The 23,190-nt window shown below is 31.9% G+C and overlaps 2 protein-coding genes across 3 annotated transcripts in view; one reads left to right on the top strand and one right to left on the bottom strand.

The window, feature by feature from the left end:
* LOC123696814 (serum response factor homolog) overlaps nucleotides 1-23,190 on the top strand; it is a 172,019-nt gene that overhangs the window by 59,725 nt on the left and 89,104 nt on the right. The window contains exon 3 of one of the 2 annotated variants that reach the window (XM_045643181.1): nucleotides 1,185-1,220. The exons of the other annotated variant lie outside the window; for it this stretch is intronic. Coding sequence (XP_045499137.1) covers nucleotides 1,185-1,220 — 36 coding nt within the window. The remainder of the gene's footprint in view (nucleotides 1-1,184; nucleotides 1,221-23,190) is intronic. 2 annotated transcript variants of the gene reach the window in all.
* Nucleotides 14,185-16,334, bottom strand: LOC123696815. The gene is made up of 3 exons (XM_045643183.1): nucleotides 16,051-16,334; nucleotides 14,947-15,065; nucleotides 14,185-14,638 (listed from the first exon to the last, which is right to left on the bottom strand). Exons 1-3 carry the CDS (start codon nucleotides 16,277-16,279, stop codon nucleotides 14,243-14,245), a joined length of 744 nt encoding a protein of 247 aa, XP_045499139.1. The 5' UTR covers nucleotides 16,280-16,334; the 3' UTR covers nucleotides 14,185-14,242.

Genomic DNA, 23,190 nt, shown 5'->3' with positions numbered 1-23,190 from the left:
ATCTTAATGAATAATGTTTAATTAATGAAGCTCTCACAGAGCACAAAGGGCCAAAACCTGTATTACGATGAACTATATAGCTTATCGAAAAATATGCATTGTGTTGTTTAGAATGTGGTATTACCTATTAAGTTGTAATAAGAAAATTATTAATTAATTTAAACATTAGTTTTCGATCAACGGCTTACGCTTGCCTGTATTGAGATTAAAATTTAATTGATTGCAGTTTTAAACCAAATTTCCACTCCTGAAAATTTTCTGAATAGTAGTTCAATTATTATTTATAATTTACATACATTTTGATAGCAGTTTTAATTTCATTTTCATTTTTCATTTTCACATAGTTCGCGAAAGAATGAAACTGTTACTATTCTCAAGAGACAGCAAACACTCTTATTCGTACTGTTTATTTTATATTTTCAATGAGGTTCAATAAAATACGATATACACTCCCAGCCAATTCGACATGGGGATTGCGAATAAATATTATAAATGAACACGAGCACAGCATGTAATATGCAATATTCTTAAAATATTATTATACATTTAATTCAATAGTCATAATTCGGCGGTCGAAAACAATTTAAAAACAATTACAGTCCAACGTTTAATACGACAAAAGTACTTTACGATCGGCAAAAATTAAACCAATATATAAAGCTTTCAGAGTTTCGTGTGCGATGAATTAATCCATCGACAATGTATCCGATACTTTTAATGAAACATTGGAGAGCCGATTGATGGTGGGATTTTAATCTTCTTTTACTATATTATCAAATTCAGCTATTCAGCATTTCGTCATTAACAAGGCGGCAGTTCTTAATTTCAGCTGGGTGTTTCTATAAAAAGCGGCGTGCAGTGCAGTCCTCAGAAATATTTTATTCTTGATACTTAATGTATTTCTATTAACTGTTGCTAACCAAATTTAGCTTATTTAATAATGTATTATATTATATAATAATTATCTAATAATAATTTGTGGTTAACCAACACTTATTAGGCAAATGTATCCTTTTGGAGTTATTTTCCTAGAATACCTACATTAATAAGCATATCTAACTATTTTCCTGTTCACATGTACTAATTAATCATGCCTCATGCCTTTTTCTTTGCAATGGATGGATCTTCTTAACATTTCTAATATGCATGTTTTCCTCTAAATTAACCCTTCTTCTCTATGACAGGTTCTGGGCGAAGCTTCTGATAAGGAAAGATGCAAGGTACGTAAATTTTCTTCTTCTTAAAATCTTCTATACAAAATTTCATCCAATCATCGGAAGACTCTCTTCTATAATATAGGTATTTGTGTAAATAGATTAGCTACGCTTATAGATGGTAATTTTATGGACGTAGTTGCTAATTCATTTTATGAATACAAATTAAAATATTAATGACTTTCATTATTACACTAAATGACACATATAATCACAACAATTTATATTTATGTTAAATTTATTTTATTCATATATCCAAGTCGTATCTTGCGAATAGATCGTATGAAAAATAAAAGCAAGTTCTCAAGTTAATAAGTCACGTTAATCGCTCTTATTTCAAAACCAGTAAATGACTTAAAATGATTTATGAAGCGCAGAGATCGTGCAATTTAGTCATTATCACGACTATTATTAGATATCACCTAGATCCCTAGTTGCTTGCTCATTTTATGTAATTTATTAAATGCTTCGCGTGTTTTCGTTGTATTGTGACACAAATTGATCCTTGAACTACGTAATATAAGTCAATCAATTGTATTGTAGCTAACAATAGTTCGTATTTGAAATTCGGTATATTCATTGTCTATCAATCAAGTGGTCTGTTGAGATTTATTTCATTTTGTTAATCATTTAAAAGTTGGTTTAAATAATTCTAGAACATAAAGTTGGAATGCTAATATTGATTAGCACAGCGACTGTTTAAATATGCAAGCTTTAACTTACTTTAAATACGACCTTTCCTTTTGACATAATACTATAAAATTAACTGCGTTAAAAACAACCGACTTCAAAAACGGAAAAGTAAAAAATAAAAAAGATTTGATATTATAAATTACTACATATTATTTAGATGTGCTATTTATTAAATAGGTTTGATGTCGGTGCACGGGCTTAATACTAAGTGCTTAGTGTTTGGCACCGACTTCAAACCTATTTAATAAATAGCACATCTAAATAATATGTAGTAATTAATAATATCAAATCTTTTTTATTTTTTACTTTTCCGTTTTTGAAGTCGGTTGTTTTTAACGCAGTTAATTTTATTTAATACTTTTTAGTGTAATTTTCAACACGAATCAAACGAGCCCAAACTCGATAAAGTTGAGTCAATATATTACTGAGTTCCTATGGCCACCTTCCGATTCCATCATCAAATCAGCTCTATGTCATGATAATGTTTCATCGCTATCCAATTTACATACGTATACAAAATTTCAGCTCAATCGGTTACCGGGAAGTGAATCAAAGTTACTTGCTACATTCCAATTAAGTCATCGAGTACAGACAAAAATGCTCATAAAATAAAAACTACTGGGCCTAGCCGAATAAAATTTTTATGGGACCAATTCGACACCATCCCGCATCGAACAAAAAAAGAATCACGTAAAAATAAAAGCAAGTTCTCAAGTTAATAAGTCACGTTAATCGCTCTTATTTCAAAACCAGTAAATGACTTAAAATGATTTATGAAGCGCAGAGATCGTGCAATTTAGTCATTATCACGACTATTATTAGATATCACCTAGATCCCTAGTTGCTTGCTCATTTTATGTAATTTATTAAATGCTTCGCGTGTTTTCGTTGTATTGTGACACAAATTGATCCTTGAACTACGTAATATAAGTCAATCAATTGTATTGTAGCTAACAATAGTTCGTATTTGAAATTCGGTATATTCATTGTCTATCAATCAAGTGGTCTGTTGAGATTTATTTCATTTTGTTAATCATTTAAAAGTTGGTTTAAATAATTCTAGAACATAAAGTTGGAATGCTAATATTGATTAGCACAGCGACTGTTTAAATATGCAAGCTTTAACTTACTTTAAATACGACCTTTCCTTTTGACATAATACTATAAAATTAACTGCGTTAAAAACAACCGACTTCAAAAACGGAAAAGTAAAAAATAAAAAAGATTTGATATTATAAATTACTACATATTATTTAGATGTGCTATTTATTAAATAGGTTTGATGTCGGTGCACGGGCTTAATACTAAGTGCTTAGTGTTTGGCACCGACTTCAAACCTATTTAATAAATAGCACATCTAAATAATATGTAGTAATTAATAATATCAAATCTTTTTTATTTTTTACTTTTCCGTTTTTGAAGTCGGTTGTTTTTAACGCAGTTAATTTTATTTAATACTTTTTAGTGTAATTTTCAACACGAATCAAACGAGCCCAAACTCGATAAAGTTGAGTCAATATATTACTGAGTTCCTATGGCCACCTTCCGATTCCATCATCAAATCAGCTCTATGTCATGATAATGTTTCATCGCTATCCAATTTACATACGTATACAAAATTTCAGCTCAATCGGTTACCGGGAAGTGAATCAAAGTTACTTGCTACATTCCAATTAAGTCATCGAGTACAGACAAAAATGCTCATAAAATAAAAACTACTGGGCCTAGCCGAATAAAATTTTTATGGGACCAATTCGACACCATCCCGCATCGAACAAAAAAAGAATCACGTAAATCGGTTCAGAAACCTCGGAGTAATCGGTGTACATACATAAAAAAAAAAAAAAAAAAAAAAAAAATATACCGGCCGAATTGATAACCTCCTCCTTTTTTTTGAAGTCGGTTAAAAAGCCAACAAATAAGCCCAGAAATAATACATTCTCAACTATACTACGAGTAACCGCATGAAATCGACTACCTTATTCCATTCAATTACCATCATGAGCGAAATAAAATTCCCAGTATTTTAACGGTAACAACAAAACGAGGATGAAATTTATTACTCAATAATAATTCGATCGCGATATGAAGTTGGACTCACCTACTTCCTAATCTCGGCATCACAATGATGCCAAACTGAGCTATAAACAATAAGAACATCATCGTAAATTCAACAAATGATGTTAGCCCGACGCGCTGCCTTTACACGGTACGAACTATTGGCTGGGGGCTCTGAGAACAGCGATACTTTATGAGCGTAATGATTTTATTAAAAGAAAGACCGAGCACATACTGAATTTGCCCCTAGCGCCGAAGGTGCATAATGAATATGGGCCCCGCTTATCACTTTTATATCAGGAGATGCCTCTTCTATTTCCTCGTGTTTCTTTAAAACTGTCTATTTTACCTTTGCAAGACTTATCAAAAAGTTTAAGGTTTGAATTGTCAGTAGTAATTTGTGTTCAGTTTTACGTATTGACTCATACAGATATTATTCTTCATGAGTCATTGAAAAGCCATTGTTATAAATATATTCATTTAGAATACAAGAACTACGAGTACAGGTAATAATATATGGGTGTTTCTCTGCTATTTGGAAACTCGTCATAACAAGACTGTCCTAACCAAAATTTATCAAATGTTGAGAATGTTTGTCAATACAAAGCAAGGTAATAGAATATCAAAAATATATATTAAAGAAACACACACATTTTTTTCTTTGTTTTTGAGTTATGAGCGGTTTTGTGCAAAATCGTGACAGGGTAATGTTGTGACTAACCAGGGGAATGTTTTTATGAACTAAAACTAATATTTTTGTTTATTTAAATAATCAAATCTTTATTTTTATTAGCTCTTACAATGTGTAATTATTACTTAAATAATCAACGAGATCAAAACTAAATTCACTTACAAAATAGACATTTTAATAACATTTGTTATAAACTGAACAAAATCAACTTCTTACTTTAACAGTCTTTCTAAAATACTGATTGTTTGACATTAGTCAGCTCTTAGAATGTTAAATAAAATAGTAAAAACAAAAATATTACCTCTGTTATTGAATTATCAGAATAAACTTTTTTTGGCTTACAATTAAGAAACATTTATACTTTTCAGGTAACTTGAAATAATTATCATTGCTGGCACAGTATATTATAACTAAAAATCAATTTTATCTTTCAGGGAAACATCTCTTATTTCTCAAAGACATGTACCGATTTTGGAAAACTATAAAATAATCTACTTCCTTTAACAGTCACGTTCGGATCAGGAACTTTTCCAATATTTGGTCAAAACCGACATCAGACATATCATTCTCATCTATTCTAAACTTGTAGCCCTTGTTATCACAAATTTTCAGAAAAGTCACTGTTAGTTCGCCGTCCTCATCATCTACTTTATTAACAACCGCAGCATAGCGATATTCCCTGTTCTCGACAATAAACTTAACTAAAACGTAATCACCACTGTTATAATAAGTTTGCTGAAGGACGCTTGTACTAGGCTCCGCAGTATTCTCAAGATCAGTCTTAGTATTTTCAATCGGTCTTAAAAGGACAGTCTCTGTAATGCAGTCATTATTCCGTGAGATTTGAGATAGCGGGATTTCGTCTTCGGAATCGGAGTCTGTGGAGATACAGGCCTATCATTTTGGAGGTGTCTAGACTTCAGCTGAGCCTTCATACTGTGGTAGTTTACACTAAAAATGCCTTAAAATCCTATTTTAGAACTTTACCATCGCATATTACCGGCATTCATTTTGTGAGCGACGGACCCGTTACACAATCTAATATATAAAAATCAATGCCACTTTTCGTTGTAATTCCATAACTCGAGAACGGCTGAACCGATTTCGATAATTCTTTTTTTATTATATTCCTTGAAGTACGAGGATGGTTCTTATGTAGAGAAAACGTAAACATGTACCACGGGCGAAGCCGGGGCGGACCGCTAGTATCGAAATAAAATGATGTTCCATATTATGACTTCGAGGCTACATGTGGAGGTTCCAAATGTAGAAAAGTTCTCCTGGAATTTTTCAGAGAGTGGCCATGGCAAGAGTGCTACAGATGGTATTGGCACCACGTGCAAAAGATCTGCTGATGCTGTCGTTGCTGCAGGAGGAGATATCGATAGTATGGAATCTTTTATAGACTCTGTGCGTCAAAGGTGTCCTTCAATCACTCTATTTACAGTTGACGATGATGCAATTAAAAAAATGACTATGGATATTCTGAAAGACGCCTTTCTTCTTGTTTTTGAGGGTCATTTTTAAGTCGTTGATATCTCAATCGTTCAGCTATTTGTTTTTGTTCTAATATTTCTTCTCTTGTGTTGGGTGGCTTCATTTTAGGTGGCATTTTGAGCTATAACCTACGAAAAAGAACGATAATTATATTATTTATTTATTTATTTGGTACATATTATTAACGCTGAGGAAAATTGATGCGCTATCCAGCAATGAAGTCTTTACAAAACTTAAAAAACATTCCCCTGAGGTAAGGAACACTCCCCTGTGCATATAAATGACAGGGGGATGTTGACCAGGGGAATGTTTTTTTAACTTGAAAACCAAATAACTCAAAATCATTAAAACATATCACATTTATAACACAGATGTGCAGACACGATTGCTAGTAAAGTAATTTAAACAAATTATCTTAATTAAAACTCTTAAAATATGAAGACAAATGCTCACCAGTGGAGTGTTCGTACTAACGGCCGCGACGCGTGGTTCACATCCAAACACAGTGGTGCTACTGACAAAATGGCGGCTGTCTATTTACATTGACAACCGAACGAAATTTACACCGTTCGCGTTCCATTTCACGGTTGAAATGTTTTGGACTAATAACCTAAGTTATTTTCACGCCGTTTTAAAATGTTACCAGGGTAGTGTTTTATAAATTTGAGGACAAACTTCGTAAACAATTTTTTCAATATTTTTTTTTATTATAGACATGTAATTTGTAATTTAAAATATGCCACAGTCTTCTACAATTACATATTATTATTATTTAGTAACGAATTGTCAAGTATTAAATATATATAGGTATCAATACTTCTAATTCTGAAAAAGGGACATACCAGGGGAGTGGTTTTTGAGATGTATAACATTTTTTTTCTCGAAAATTATTATATTAAATTACATAATGAGCAATTGTGAACCAAGAATACCACATTTATGTTCATATTAATTAAAAAAAAATAGAAATTATAGAACTTATTCTAATAAAATTTGCTTGGGACAGTGATTTTCCATTTAGCAGAGAAATGCCCATATATTTAAGCAAAGACATGTAGGTATGACTATATAAAAAAAATCCCCAGACTTGCTACCAAAATCGCTCGTTTCGGAGCTTCATATAAAATCGCGTTAGAATCGCGCGATACGCCGCTCGGCTCCTGCACTACGCAATAATGGGGAATATTCATGTTTTTCTTTTTTGTCTTAAATTAATAGTTTACTATTTTATAACGTAGAAAAAAATATTAATGGGCTTCAAAATACTCTAGATATTTTTAAAAATGAAATTTAAAACTTTTAAAAAATGTAAGCAGTTCAAACGCCGCCATTGTGCGCGCGCTTTGCGTGACGTCACATGACACGTCCAGTGGGTGTTTACCTTGTGTTTACTATGGAGTATGGAGTGATGATTCATACAATGTCGTGTCAAATGACGTCACATTTCGTTCGACCAGTGGTGGCGCGTTCTGGCAGTTTGAATTTCGCTCACTTATTTTGCACTTTTTGAATATTATTTTAGGGGTTTAAATAAAAAGTAAATAAAAAAAATCCTTTTCATTATAATATTACGATAATAAGTATTCGAGAAAAAAATATTTTGGGCCATTTAAAATTTTATGCATATTCCCTATTCTCAATTATCTTTAACAAGATTACCTATTTATAGCCCATCTTTTCTAATATTTGAAATACCTATGTCTTGTTAAATTGATTTTTTTTATTTGTATCGTTTTGTTTCTGTTTGTAATTGGTCAAAATTAAAAACGTGTTCGCATTAAATTTATTTTAATGCGATAAATCAATTAAAAGCAAAAATTATTCTCACATATATGAATAAATAGAGACGAAAATATTCTGCGTTATTATTTATAGCTGATGGTTGAAAGTCTTTCAACAACGCTTCAAGTTCAAGTAAAGGGTTCTTTTGCTCCCCGTTCTTTAAATATACATAGGAGTTCTTGATGAACAAGTACAACAATTTCACTGAGAGAAGTTAGACAATTTTCTTTTACCGTTTTTTTAGAAATAATTCTCACGTGTCCAGAATTTACCAGTGTGATCAAAACATTAATTTTAACATTTAAACATATTTTACTAAGAAGGAATTCAGAGCACCGTTTTATATAATTTGCCAACACGTTATCGAATCGATAAATATTAAAAAAATAGTGGTTCCAGTTTAGACGGAAGAAGTCGCCATCGATCGTTATTAAACTGTTGCTTTTTCTTAAAATTGCTGAATTCGTTTGCAAATATAGACAAAAAGTGTAATTTACGTCCGTTCACGCGTTGCCAGTAATTGTATAAATAATTCACGTGTGGAGTGTAAGAAAACGTAAGTGTCACCTCGCCGTCATCAATAAACACTTACGCAGACGCAGAGTCGCAGAATTTTCTGGACTATTTTTGTTGGGAGTTTAAAAAAAATTACGCTTTACAGATTGTCCCACCATACATTTGTTGTTCTGTATGTTGCGTGTGAGTAATGTAATAAAATGAAACGTCAAATGATTAAAGGTTGAGCTTTCAGCTGCGGTGAGAACGAATAGAAGATTCTTGAACTATGCTGAAACACAACAATTCCTTCAATACACAGAATTGTATTAATTAATTGATATAAACATTTATTTTGTGATTACCTAAGACGCAGCAGAATAATGATTTTATTAAGAAACTCTAATTTCTAAAGGACTTGACCGGTACTAATGATACCCCACACAGCTTATACTTTTCAGTACTAGAAATCAACTTGTATCATTGATGAAAACAAAACCGATAATTTAAATCAAAATAAAAGCCAATCAGTGTTCGCACTAGTATCCTTTATTCAAAGCTCGTAAAGAGGCTTGTAATGGTATTGAAAGCTATTCCACGCGATAGTGTCGTGTGTACACAAATTGTGCAGGCTTCGGATAACGGCTGTGTGCGTAACTGCCTTTTAATTCTAACTGCAGCCCTAGGGCGTCATATAATTTCATATACGTTGCAGTTAATTTAAATGCGCTGTTTTACGGTGTGCTTACAATGTAATAAATATTATTGGCTATAATAAAGTTATTTCTGTTCATGTTGTATTGATTGTCTGGGCTTTACCAAATGTAGTTTCAGCGGTTATTAAGTAAGTATTCCAATTACTTGTGAAAATTTACATTTGATATAAAAACCGTAGTGTTTATTTTGGAAATATGCGTTAAAGATAAAACTATTATGAAGGAGTATATATTTGTTCATTTGAACGTTTTAACATTATGTATTTTTAATGCGATTCCTTTCCCTGCTCTTCGTATCACGAGTAATTACTACCACGGGGCGTAAGAGTTAAGCTTTATCGCGTATTGACTTAGCACGTAATTTTTTCTAGTATCTAGATCTAATAAATTGCTTTAAAATTGTATTCTATCAGGAGCTAAGTGGAACCGGATCAATATATCACTAGCACTTTTTAGTCGACCTTTGATGACATTTAATTGAAGGAAGCAAGCTGCACGTCACCCTGGGCCCATTTGTTTTATGAATTAACTCCCACTAACGGGATCTTACGCAATATTATTATACAATTTTGAGTAAAATATAAACTCGATTGAAACTTTGCGACGTCTAAAGAATATTAAGTATGAATTTTATTGTGGAGCTCGGCAAAATGTATAGATTTCAATAACAGTATTTTAAAAATGGCTGAATAAATTTACGGCGAGTTGCATCTGGTCACAAAGAATATGAACGTTAGAATGTTTAATATACCTACTCACAATTTTATTTTAATATCTCTACATTTTTATTTACACTATGGAATCTTAACCATAACCATGTATTATTTTTATTTTATCTTAACACACATTTACATGTGTGTGAAATTAAAAGCGTTAAATCGCGAAGTGCAATAATCCAAAGCTGGAAAAGCAATTTCGTAAGTCACCGTGCAAGTACCGTTGCAACCAGTCCGTCAGAGATCCATCTCAGGTATTAATCAGAGTTATAAGACACATGATGCGCTTATAAAGCTCAATATCATGAAAAATTTAAATTCGAATGATGCCCTCGAAGATTTCGAGACTGGATAGTCCCGTTCTGTGCCTTATGAGATGGCAGATGGATTTCCGGAAACTTTGCCCACCTTCGTGTAATTTTTGCGTGAAAACCTTTTTCTGACTGTAAAAGATAGATAAGAGTGGTATCGTTTAGTAAATAACGGTTTTAACAAAATATTTTTTGACAAATATGGCTTATATACGGAATGTTAGTGTTACCTCAAATTATTTAAGAACAACTTGGGTTACGTATTAAAGAATGAAACTTTTTTTGCAGTATGCTAGGCCTAATTAAAAGTTGACTTAAATTTAACCTCAATGTGATTAAGTATCGTGTTAACATTACTCTGTTTCATAAATTGAAATTAATTGGCAAAATACTAGTTCAGTTTTATTTAAAAGAATTCGACATTGACAAGCGGTTATCCTTAAATAATTATAATTGTCTCTCAGTTATTTGAAGGCGTTTTTTTAACAAATTCGGTAGCGCCAAAACGATCGAATTATGTAATTAACAATTAATTCATAAATTCGATCGCTTGTCCATTTACTTTATATCGATCGAGTATAAGGACATCGCAATTATGTATTATCTTTATTTCGTAATAAGATCTGTTTATTTAATTAATGAATTAGGTAACAGTACATACTCTACCAATTTTTTATTAATTATATATTAATATTTAATACTATATGCAAAAAAAATTACGTTCTTAAATGTAATGACGGTAATGATCTGCCCTTTGTCCTGAGTTAGCACATTAGACCTATAAAGTCACGTCAAGTAAAAAGAACGCTGGCTGACGGTTAAGCTGCGCATTGGCGATTTATCGGTCTATTACTCTATTTGGTGTTATTGATAAGAATAACAAATAGGTAGTTGAAAAGCCACGATTCGCGAGCCTAGTTCAAAAATTAAATAATCGGCACATAGCTTACGTGCAAAACTCGATCCACGCGCAAACACACCCCATCATACTTTCATCCAGCGTTCTTTTTACGTGACGCGTAACATAGTGAAACAATAAATTATACCTATAAGATGTTTTGAAGTTACATTGCAGCGTCGACTTTTTCCAATATCGAATGTGGGATAGAAAATATTGTACAACGTACCAAGAAAACATTGCTATAAATTTTCCAGAAATGCATTTAACCGTTGAAGTCTAGACCGCGCGGTTGCACCGTTGTGTGACGTCATTAGACAGAGATGCCTCTATACTTAAGACCGAGATAGGAGGAGATAGGTATAAAGAAAAAAACACGATCCCAAATAGGGATCACATGGCTCTAAATAACGTGATAAATGACGTCTACTTGATGGTACTGCGTAAATCTTTTGCGAATATTTTGCATTTATTATAACTGGTACAATATAATGTTTCCGATATGTTAGTTTTGATTAGATTGCGCGAGAGTGCTAAAATCAGTGACATGTGGTGTTATATCCGTTATTATATGACGACAAGTTTTTGTTATGATAGCCAGTGATTGATAGAACAAATGGTAGGAAGTGTCAAGTGAAGATGGGGCTTGTACTGTCGATGTGGTATTTAGCGTAACAATTTTTTTGTATTTATTTACACGGGGATACCTACATAAAAATACATTTCGCACGCAAGTATTATTAATACAAAACATCTATTGATTTTTTTAAGTCTAATAATAGTGATCTAAGACGAGGTCTCATTAATATCTTCTGTTTGTTTAACATGAAACAATGATCAATTAATTTTATGAAAAATTATTTAAAGTTGTCAATAGTTACATATCTTGTTTTAAAATATCCTGCATAATAGTTATAAAATTAACACCGACACTACACTATCTTTCAAATCTATGCGCACGCGCATTTACGTCTATTACTCAGTCTTTAAATCTGTTCCTAGGTTTCTCTCTACACCTTTTCAATTAACGAATATAACTCTAAATGAATAGCAACAAAGCATAATTTCGCTTGTATCGATAAAAGATTTATGACGATTTAAAACTGCTAATTGTTTTGTCGATTTAAACAGATAACCGGAAAATGAATTTATCTCTTTCCAATGAATAATGAGTCGATATATCTATCTCCTTTCCCCAGAGTGCTTATCTAAGATCATAGCACGGACGGAGTGTTGAAAATATAGTAATTTATGTCTCAATTATTGTTACGACTCAATAAAGTAATTATATGTTAGAATAACGGCGCACGTTCTATTCAATAGCACTTTGTTGTGCTTAGCATGTTCAACATTACTAGCTTCTAAATACACTTACACGGGATCTTCGACAAAAATACGATAACAATACTATATTTAACTACTTATTGCGTTTTGTGAAATTTATTTGAAATATTCGCTTACTGTGTATTTTTGAAATAAACTTTCTATATTAAAACGGTCCCAAAAAAGTCGAAAGAGACAAAAACAAAAATATGAAACAAATAATTTTCATTGTCGAGTAGGGCGCACAAAAAGTAGCCTCCACTAGAAAGTCGTATATTGTGGCTCATGTGTCAAACATTTTAAAAACAAGCGAGCTTTGTGGACGAACTATAACTTAACAAACAACAACTACGTCGAAAAAACGTGTAAGTTTTTACCTCGTTTCAAACAACACTGACTTCTGAAACAGCTCGTAAATTGGCACCATTTTTTTTAAATCAGTAGGACGATACTATGGGGTCGTATTTCCACGTTCTTTATGATGCTTTTATGTTGTCAGCGATGCATTAAAATTCATGCAAAACCGAGTGCCGTGCGTTGTCAAGCAGTACCGAGTGACTGACGGATGAACTTGTTTGCAGATTGTAATTTTGCAGTCTTTTGTTCGGCGCAAACATCGATAAGGAAACGAAATATTGCTAAATCTCTGCAATTTATTATATATACATGTTATATTACATACCTATATATAATATTTAGTAGAATGTGACTAAATGTTCGATGGTGTCATAGTTAAGAGCGCTTATTCAATTTAACGCAAGTCAAAATCTCCGCGATCTATTACGATAGATCGCGGCTTGCGCTATCCTTTTACTATGAACAGCATAGGTCCACAGGAGAGCGCCGAGCAACATGTCCTCTCTCTGGGAAGGCTCGCTGCCGACTGATTTTAATCGGGTCGCGCGCAGTGTTTTATAGTACTTTAAAAAAAATTGTAGAAAAATAATAGAGGTACCTTAGTTGATTTTTTAAATTTTGTCTTATAAGTAATACGTTCTTTTATTGCAATATGTATAAATTATATTCAACTAAGTCAAATATCTTGGTGAAAATAATCATTTTGTCGAGTATAATTTCTAAAAAACTTCACATTGTTCGGATTTTAATTTCGTAAGTTAGGAGTCCAAATTAAAAAAATCTTTTAACTAACTATTTTAATAAGGATTTTTGCAGTTAGTTAAAAAAAAATGTGTGTTAGATCTGTCAGCAATTTCAGATATTTTTAGCTTCGAAATTGACACTAAAAGTGAAATCAAGTAATCATCGGCTCAGTTATCTTGATGGTATTCACAAATACTGTATTAATTGAAAAAAACTCTTAACTAACTATATAGACAATAAAATTCCCTAAAATTATTAGTAATTCATATGTTTGTAAGATAAGTGGTTGATGGACAATCTGGTTTGAAAAATCACATATTTGAGCCAAACAGCGCACGGACCGCGTACACGGCCTTAAATGGAATCGGTCTTGCTATTTATACCTACCTAGGTAATGATGATCATGTCTTTTTTTTGCTGAGCATGTGCCCAGAGCCACAAATCAAATCGATTCCGAATGTGATTATTTAGATCATTATTATATTATGTAATAGATACTATGAGAATATCAACCCTTCTATTTTAAATTTACAAATATTTTTGCTCATATAGTGCATAATAGGTATTAGATTCAAATCAAAATCTTAATATTGAAGAACAAAATACATTTTTCTAAATAAACTTTTTCTAAAATCTATTTTTAATTCAATTTATTTAAATTTCTGTCCAAATATTAATAAAACACCATATCAGACTTCTATTCAGTTTAATAATAATTTACATAATACTTTAATGTATAATATTACCCTAATATTCATTGCTATATTCAATTGAGACTGCAGGAAGACTGCCCGTATCAGCTTGAAATATAATATCCATGATGGCCTTCTTAACATATGCGAGAGTGTGATTATCATATTTTCTTAATTCACTAGCTACTAATCTACCGAATGCATCATAAGTATTATCTGGTTTGTAACAATACTCTTCACTTTTGAGTCTCTTTGCTTGTCTAATGACTTTCCTAATTATTTTGCGTTTTTTTATGGTGGGTTGCTGGGGTTCTTCTGGAGTTTCCTGTCCACCATGCATCCATACTGTGGCTGAGGCGAGAGGCATGTCACTTTCACTGTTGTTGGCAGCCTCTTCTTCTTCTTTCTCATTTTCTGTATTGGAATCCGATTCAGGTTCTGTTTTCCCCACCTGTTGAATTGATTTTATGGTATTTAATATTAATTGTCATGATTATTCCGTGAGAGTATAGGTTAATTGAAAATTGCTTGAAAGTGTTATAATATTGAACAATTAAAATAATGTAAGTCAAAATAAAATTACTGTTTCTTTTAACAATTCTATAAAACGTTAATGTTATTATTCGTATCATTTATTATTTTGCACTTTATTGTAGTTACAGTAAAGAAAACACGAGGGAATACACAATATACATGCACAATGAGGGTGGGGGAGCTTATTTATATTGATATTTCAATTTTTGAATAATTTTTTATTACTTTTAACGTTGCTGTCGAAGAAGGTTCGTTTCTTGTGTCCCTTGGTTGGTGATATCTTAAGTCTTCTAGAAAAGATAGATGTTTGAATGCAAACCATCTGGATTCATAAGGTACACCATCTGAAAAAGTAAAATTTTGTATAATTAATTATCTATTAGTTTTCTTACAATAGGTAGATACTAATTTTGCTTATGAAAAATATCTTCTCTGTCCCCTGATTCCTTAAAAAAATATTAATTGTATTCGATAGTACGATTATTTGAACCACATAGGTTAATTAATAATAAAATTTATACGGTTACAGTTTACACAATAAACTGCCGCTCGTCTAGATATAGGCGAAAGCGTAGGTATTAAAATTGTAACGGATTAAAGTAAGATGATATTCGATGGAAGCAACAAATTCAATGAAATACTAATACTAGAAACAATTAAATAGATTATTAAGTTAAAGACGTAGCGAGAGCTCTTAAATAAATGATGCACAATAAAAGCACAGTAATTTTTGATATCGGTTGTAATGGGTGAAAATCAGATTTATCAAATCACATCCTTTAATAAGCCTTAAAGAATATCGGGATTTTAAGCGTTTTAAAAATTTCATCAAATGAAATTCATTGCCAAATAAATTAGGACGTCCGAAGAATTTAATTACAAACTGGTATTTTAAACCTTAGAGCATAATATTATATTACATCCTTCATTAAATGCAGAAAACCTAAATAATTTGAACTGAATGCCAAAGAAATCCGAAAACTATAGCACCAAAGAAAATTATAACTAGGTATCATCTACATTCTACTCCAAAATCTAATGAAAAATATTTTAAAATGAATAATAGGTATGATACGGATTTCACTTTTGTTTGAGAGGTGATGTAGCAAGAATTACATGAGCTGAAACATTTTTGTATAAGAAAACTTTTAAAAGAATTTAGTAAAACAATATAATCAACAATCGTCTAAAATCCGCACACAGTGTTTTTCGAATGAACTTTAACTAGAAATTAAATACCTACAAAGTGAACGTGAGCGGAGAAGTGCAAAACACGAATGCTGATATTTCATACTCATAGTTTATAAGGACAATTAGCAAAAAAGTTACCTGTTTTGTTAAATTCACGGCATCTATATCTTTCCTTCCTCAGTACACCGCGTAAATTCGTGATCTTTCTTTTAACTTCGTTGACCGGTAGTTTCATTTTACAACTTATATCTTTCCACGCCTGTTCCTTCAACTCCTTGTGATAGAAATGTGTATTCATAGGGTCCCATAGCAATCTGTGACTCTTGAATAGTTTAATAAGTTCTAAACACATTTGTTTATTCACCATTGTGAATTTGTGACCCGTTCGGCTCGACTATACGCCTCACACTGAGGCGAGGGACGGGGAGTGAGGCGCTTGGGAGCGCGGGCAGGAGATTATTATTATCGACGATGCGCGGCGCGGCGTTGCCACACTTGCCTCAGAGCCGCGGCGCGGCAACGTCGCGTCTGCAGAACTGTGCCGCGCAACGCCGCGCCGCGCATTTCATCTTGCCTCATATTCTATGTACATCACATAATATATTATAGTTCGACTAGTTATATTGCGTTGCAGGTTTTACTGTAATGGTTCTTATATTATTTCAGTTTTTGTATAGGTACGTTAATACTATGTATTGATGATACATAGGTATGCATTTACTTACATGTTAGGTACCGTGACATGTATATTGTGCAAATATAAAAGAGCGAAGTATATAAAAGTTTTGAAATAGTTATGGAGATTTCTCGTATGACCTGCACCGGATGGATTTTGAAGTGGAGCATAGTCGAGATAGGAAAAAGGCGCGTTTGATGTTGCTCATGTTGCAAGCTTTAGCGGTTAAATAAGATAAAAATATTTACTAAGAGCAGGGAGATAGGCTTTTTACACAAAATACATTGCTTCCTATGAGGTTTAAGGCCATAACAAACAACGTTGACCAAGTGCAGATGTCACATGTCGTTTTTGATTTTTCGAAATACGTAGGTTTCTTCACGAAATTTTCCTTCACAGGCGACCTAAGTGCAGTAAGCACAGGCATGTGCAGTGCACATGTGTGTGTGTGTGTGATTGATAAAGGGTATGTACATGTGTGTTGATATAGTATTTTATTACATATTGCATATTTTTTTAAGAATTTTTCTAAAATTATTTCTATATCAATACAGTGCTTACAATAATTTTTGTTTAATATTTTTTTGTGCACTTAGGGAGGATATGAGCAGTACTCAACATTTTACTGTGTTATAAGTAATAAAAAAGTTTGTCCTAGGGATGAAAATTTATTTGCCAGAATTTCATGACTCAGACCAAAAGACAAACTGAGGCCATAGCGTTTCCGTTCCTATCTTTACTTAAATATGAACCGTACTGTCAATGAATATGGTCTTGTATTCAATGAGATAGTAGATTAACCCTTTTAAAATACCGACGTGTTTGATCGGGTGCGTAAGGATGTCCGCAACTTAGGTGAACTAGAAACTAGAAATCTTGTCTATATTTGCTTAAAAAGTAGGGTTTACTTTATTTTAAATAATAACTATAATTTTGAATATTTAAAGCTTTTTTTTTCTAATATGGTATTTTCTCATATAAAACAGATATTTTTCATAGCAGCAATAATATAAATCAAATCACGAATGTATACGTGGAATATTTTTTGCGATTTCCAAACATTTTGTTACATGTTCATTCAGGGAGGCCGTAAAAAATTGAATACTTCAAGTGGTGACATTAAATCTCTTTTATGCGTTCTTGCGAATAACTTTTCACTGTAAAATGACTGCTTTATAACAGCGAAAGCCACGTGCATTTATATATTATTGTATATATTTTTCAATTTGTATGAGAAATTAATCATGCCCAAGCCGGAGGCTGGATGGAAATTGATTTTTAATGGTTTTAAATGAAGTTTTTTTGGATAAATCACTGACGGTGGTCAAATCGAAAGGCAAGTTTATTAAGGGTATTAAGTGATTATTCTGTTATCGAGGTTCAGAGGTATATTACGAAATGTTTATTGCATACACTTATAGTTAATGGCCCATTGAAAAAGTAAAATCATAAGAAACCAATGATGGCTGTTACTATAAACAATATCTACTTTACGGTTGTGACAACTGAATTAAAGATTTACTTATATGGGTCCAAAGGTGATTTTATCTTATGAGCAATTATAAGTTATAACTATCGTACAATACAAAAAATATAATACATGAGTAACTGTCTTCTTTAGGTACTAAATAGTTAAATGAAATTTGCACATTATTTTTACACGTTCTAGAATGTATTTATCTCGTTGAGAATTAATCCATTTCACCTATTCGCCCATAACTCTAGAAAAAGTTGAAAATTTTGTTGATGTTAAACGTTTTATTAAATTAAAGAAGAAGACCATGAAATCTTGCAGTCCAACACGTCAACTAGTTGTAGATATTTTCAATGATAAATTATTGTTATTAATAAAGATGACATCAATCATAATCTCATACTGCTATCGAATTTTATTCTCAGAACGAGTATAGATCAGATTATGACGATTATCAAATACAGAGGTTCTAAACCTTTCAAATATTTTTCTATCCCACTCTCAATCAATAAAATAGTTGCAGTCGAAGTGTAAAAAACCCTTTTTCTATAATGTTAATCGATCTATGAGACATTGATGTGATAATGTAGCGTTAGCAATAAATGTTGTTACATGATACATCCGGTATTTTCTAAGCGAACATTCTTGGTTCTTTCAAGCTCTTTAATTCATTTAAAATTCAAACATTCACGCTTGTATATTATGACAGAAGAATTCGAGCAACACTTAGCACAAATTATTATAGCTTGAAAGTTTGCATAACTATACAGAAATGGGTTTGAAATTAGGTTGGTGTACACTTATGTCCTTATTTTTTTCTTATAATGAAATTATTTTCAGATTATCACGTTCCTTCCAAGTGGTGGAAATGTATGACAAGATATTTATTATTTATGTATATGTACCATTATTTATTAAGAGCCAAGTAAGATCATTTTTATAAGATTTAAAATTTACCTGTAGGTATGAGTATGTAAAAAAACAATAAAGTATTAAAAGTATAACCAAACTTTTCAATAAAATAATTTGAAAAGGTTGCTGATACCCGTTCGTTTTGCTGCAAATGGTGACGTATCGAATTGCATTTGAATAAATATTCATTAATCGAAATAAAATTTGTCTATTCTATGAAATATGAGAGTCCTCTCAATATAACACGTCTAAGAACTGGGTCTGGATTGGTCATCGGGAGCACAATATAGCTCACATAACATTCATTAAAATGTATCTATTTACTATCAAATATCATTAATAGTGGAGCGCCGTAAGGTTTATACCTCGGAATCCAGGGCCAGTCAATGAATCTTAATATAAACCTTGAAAATATGTTTTTAATAGTATATAGAAAAATGTTAAAAAAAAATTTTTACGCGCTCTCAATTTTTTAAAAATTATTATAAACAATTATTAATTTTTTGGAGTTTTCATTGATTTATATTAGTCAAAAGTCATATTTTAAAAAGAACAATTACTATTACAAACTTGAAAACTTGATCTTGGATCTGTAGGGACCGCAGATATACCGATGAAGGTCGGGTTGGAGAATAGAGGGGATAACAAGCTGCTGTTCGGTATTGTTCATGGCGGGCCCTCACAGGATAGTACACGTTGTAACTTGCTAGACTTAATACGTAGCTGTTGTTTTCGTTCCGAAAAATATTTATTTCAGACTAGATTTCCGCCCGCGGCTTCGCCCGCGTTTGCAAAGGAAAACCCGCATAGTTCCCGTTTCCGTGGGATTTCCGGGATAAAAACTATCCTATGTGCTAATCCAAGTTACCCTCTAGGCCTCTATATGTGTGCTAAATTTCATTGTAATCGGTTCAGTAGTTTTTACGTGAAAGAGTAACAAACATCCATACATCCATACTTACAAACTTTCGCCTTTATAATACCTATATATTAAGATTTTTGTTTATTAAAAATTAATGTTAATAATTACTGAACATTACTGAGTTTTAAAAACTTTGAAAATAGTGGCATAAATTGTAAGTATTTGTTTTTCATTTATATTATGCATATATGCATATAAAAATATAAGTTTGATATGTGAAGACAAAAGTGAATATTGTCGCAATATTTATAAAAGAATTGTAGGCGTGTTAGATATTTTAGTAGCTCAGGGAACTAAATAGGCTAAATATCACGCGGATTGTTGCATGCGTTTAAAAACAACGCTAAAACAGACTCAGAGGGAGAAAAAAATTCATCCAGTAACAATGCAAGTAGATGCAGCAATGGAGCAGATTTTCAAATATGTTGAAGAAAATGATGATTGTCAATTTTCACTCGCAGAATTAAAAACAACCTACAATCTATATCAACGAGATCGACGACGACGACAACAATGTACAATGATGTAACAATGTGTTTAGTTAATGATAATTTTTTTTTGTAACTTATTTTTTACGATAATCTAATAAATTAACATTGAAGTTACTCTGCACATATAATTTATTACAAATAAAATTAAATTTTTCACTATAAACACTTTTTCCCCCTTCCGCCTCTCATTTTTCAGTAAATTGTTGTTAAAAATTGTTGTAAATCGAGATCGGTCAAATTTTTTTTTTAACTTTTTTATTTGAGGTTTTAATAATGCAGTCTCATACTTGATATACAGATTCATTGACTGGCCCTGGGTTCCGAGGTTTGACCATTTTTATGCCTTACGGCACTCTACTATAAATACATGAACATATCTTAAACAAAACACTGGGATATCTCTACAAAAGAAAGCTAGTGTCATTTATACCACTTTGAAGTAAAATAGTGCACGAGAGATTTTAATGATTTTTAGTTTCTTATGTTTTTTCTTCTTGGAAATGGGTAATAACTGTTAAAACTTAAAGTTAAAAAATAAACCCTTCCGGACAGAGTTTATTTGCGTAGCTAATATTCATTTTCCACATATTATAACCCCCTGTAATTCGAATCACTGACCTAATGGATCTTCCAAGTTCCACCACAAATTAATGTGGTTTTATGATTAACCTAGGCTACTTTTATTTGATAAAATAATTAGGTCAGCTCTCAGCTAGTAATATGTAATACAAAAAGAGAAGCGCTCGCTTCGCTCCATTTTAATTAGTGTTGAACTAGCTTTAAAATTTATCCAGTAAAGATTAAAAAGAAAATAAACAATTTTAGATGTGATCGAAGAAAACATTTTCTTAAGCATCAGAAAACTACATTTGTAATTAACTTCCAACGAATATATTGTATTTGAATTTAAAGTGTTCTGTGGAACACGAGTATAAAATTTAAAAGTTTTTTCAAAAAGTTTAAATATATTTTTAAGTTGATGACGGCCGGTGGCGAAGCGTGATGCACTTAAATAAATTACATTAAGCCACAAACTTACATAAAGATGGCCCGCGAACATCGCAAAATAAATCTGTGCACTTTCTCCCTTGACAGCGAAGCTTATTAAGTTCTGTTGCCACAGACTACTTTATGCAGATACTAAAGTATATAAATAGTCAGCCAGATGTTGCATACGAATCCTTTTGTACTATCATAAATATATTTGCCAAATTTTCTTGGAGTTATATATTTTGAAACACTCTTTTTTAATAAAACGTTATTGTCATATTGGAAAACTATAAAATGAATGTAAATCGATTCGCTTGTTATAAGGTTCCTGTAGAGTACCTACTACAAAGTTTGTAATTGTCTCCATGTTATCTAGTCATATCTACCTACATAAACGGCTGAATGGCTTTGCATAAAATTTGTCACCATTCGGAGAAACTAACTAGTAGAATATAAATTACGACGATAAAATTTGAATTCAGCTCAAAAATATATCTAATAATAACTAAAATACTTTTTTGGAAGAAAATTTAAATTACGTATCTGCTCATGTAGATTGTAGATACTCTGTACACTGGACAATATTGTAAAATGCATTTTTCGGTTCCGTATTTTCGTAGCGTACTCGTTACGCGTTGGAATTGAAGCGATAAGATTAATGTTAATTTATTACAATACTAGGGAGTATTGTATACGAAACATGTTTTTTTATTTACGTGGGAATATGGCCAAATAAGCAAAAATTCAGAGCTTGTTTGCCTATTTGAATGTAAGTCACATAACAGAAGCATAACATTTATCTTCTTTTAAGGTATTCCTTTTTTACATTTACAACTAGCTTACTAGTCGAACAGACAGTAGTATTGTATGTACTATCTACGCCTGTAGGTACCTACTAAAGTGGACGATGACCTTATGAACATTATTCAGTACATATAGAATTTGTATGCGTAATTTTTATAGGATTTTAGTAAGGAGGGACTGCGATATGAGTCACAAGCAATCTCACTCGTGAAACGTGATAGCATATTGTTGGTATGAGTATGTTACTACTGTAATTGCGACCTTTTGTGAGGGTGTGGCAACTATGCGCGCGTGTACATACGTACAAGCATGCTTAATTTTATAAATTAATTCGTATAAATTATAATGTAAAACTTTTGATTATAGTTGCCCGTGATTACGTTGCATTTTTTATTTGGCTTACATAATGCATTTCTTAATAGTGGAAACTAAAGCATTGATATAGACGAGGCATTGAGGCATTATGAAATTGTCTAGGCAAGTAAAACACCTTTAATTTATATACAGCTTATTTAGCTTTAGCTAGCTTATTTTTAATTCATGTAGGTATGTATTAAGAATGTCTCTGTAGAGAATGTGTTAGCGTTTTTGAAAAAATAATAAACATAAAAAATATTATGTAGATCATTGAAGGAACATACCTACTGCTTGCAAAAATTGCTAGCCATAAAACTAAAGACTGCGTACTGCTGCGTTTTAATCAATTTTAAATTTTAATTGTTTTTACACAAAATATTTTGGGTTTGAGCATTTTGTTGTAATTCTTAACGTGGACAGCAAAATTGCGCAGAATCTGTAATTAACCGCTAATGAGACTTATTACTCGGCAAAGATGTCAAAGATTACTTTGTGAGGGAATTTTCTTTGGCGCTCTGCAATCTCGAGATTACCTGGTAAAAAGATGCAGTTTTAATAAGATTTTTTAAAGGTTTTTTAGGTTAACTGTTTGTGAATTATGTAATGGCATAATTACGATAAACGTGTTAACCGTCATAAATTATTATTGGAA

The sequence above is a fragment of the Colias croceus genome, chromosome 13 (genome assembly GCF_905220415.1).
Source record: "Colias croceus chromosome 13, ilColCroc2.1".
Classification (NCBI taxonomy): Eukaryota; Metazoa; Arthropoda; class Insecta; order Lepidoptera; family Pieridae; genus Colias; species Colias croceus.
The sequence above is the reverse complement of the archived record's forward strand: the minus strand, read 5'-3'. Positions and strand labels throughout refer to the sequence as shown.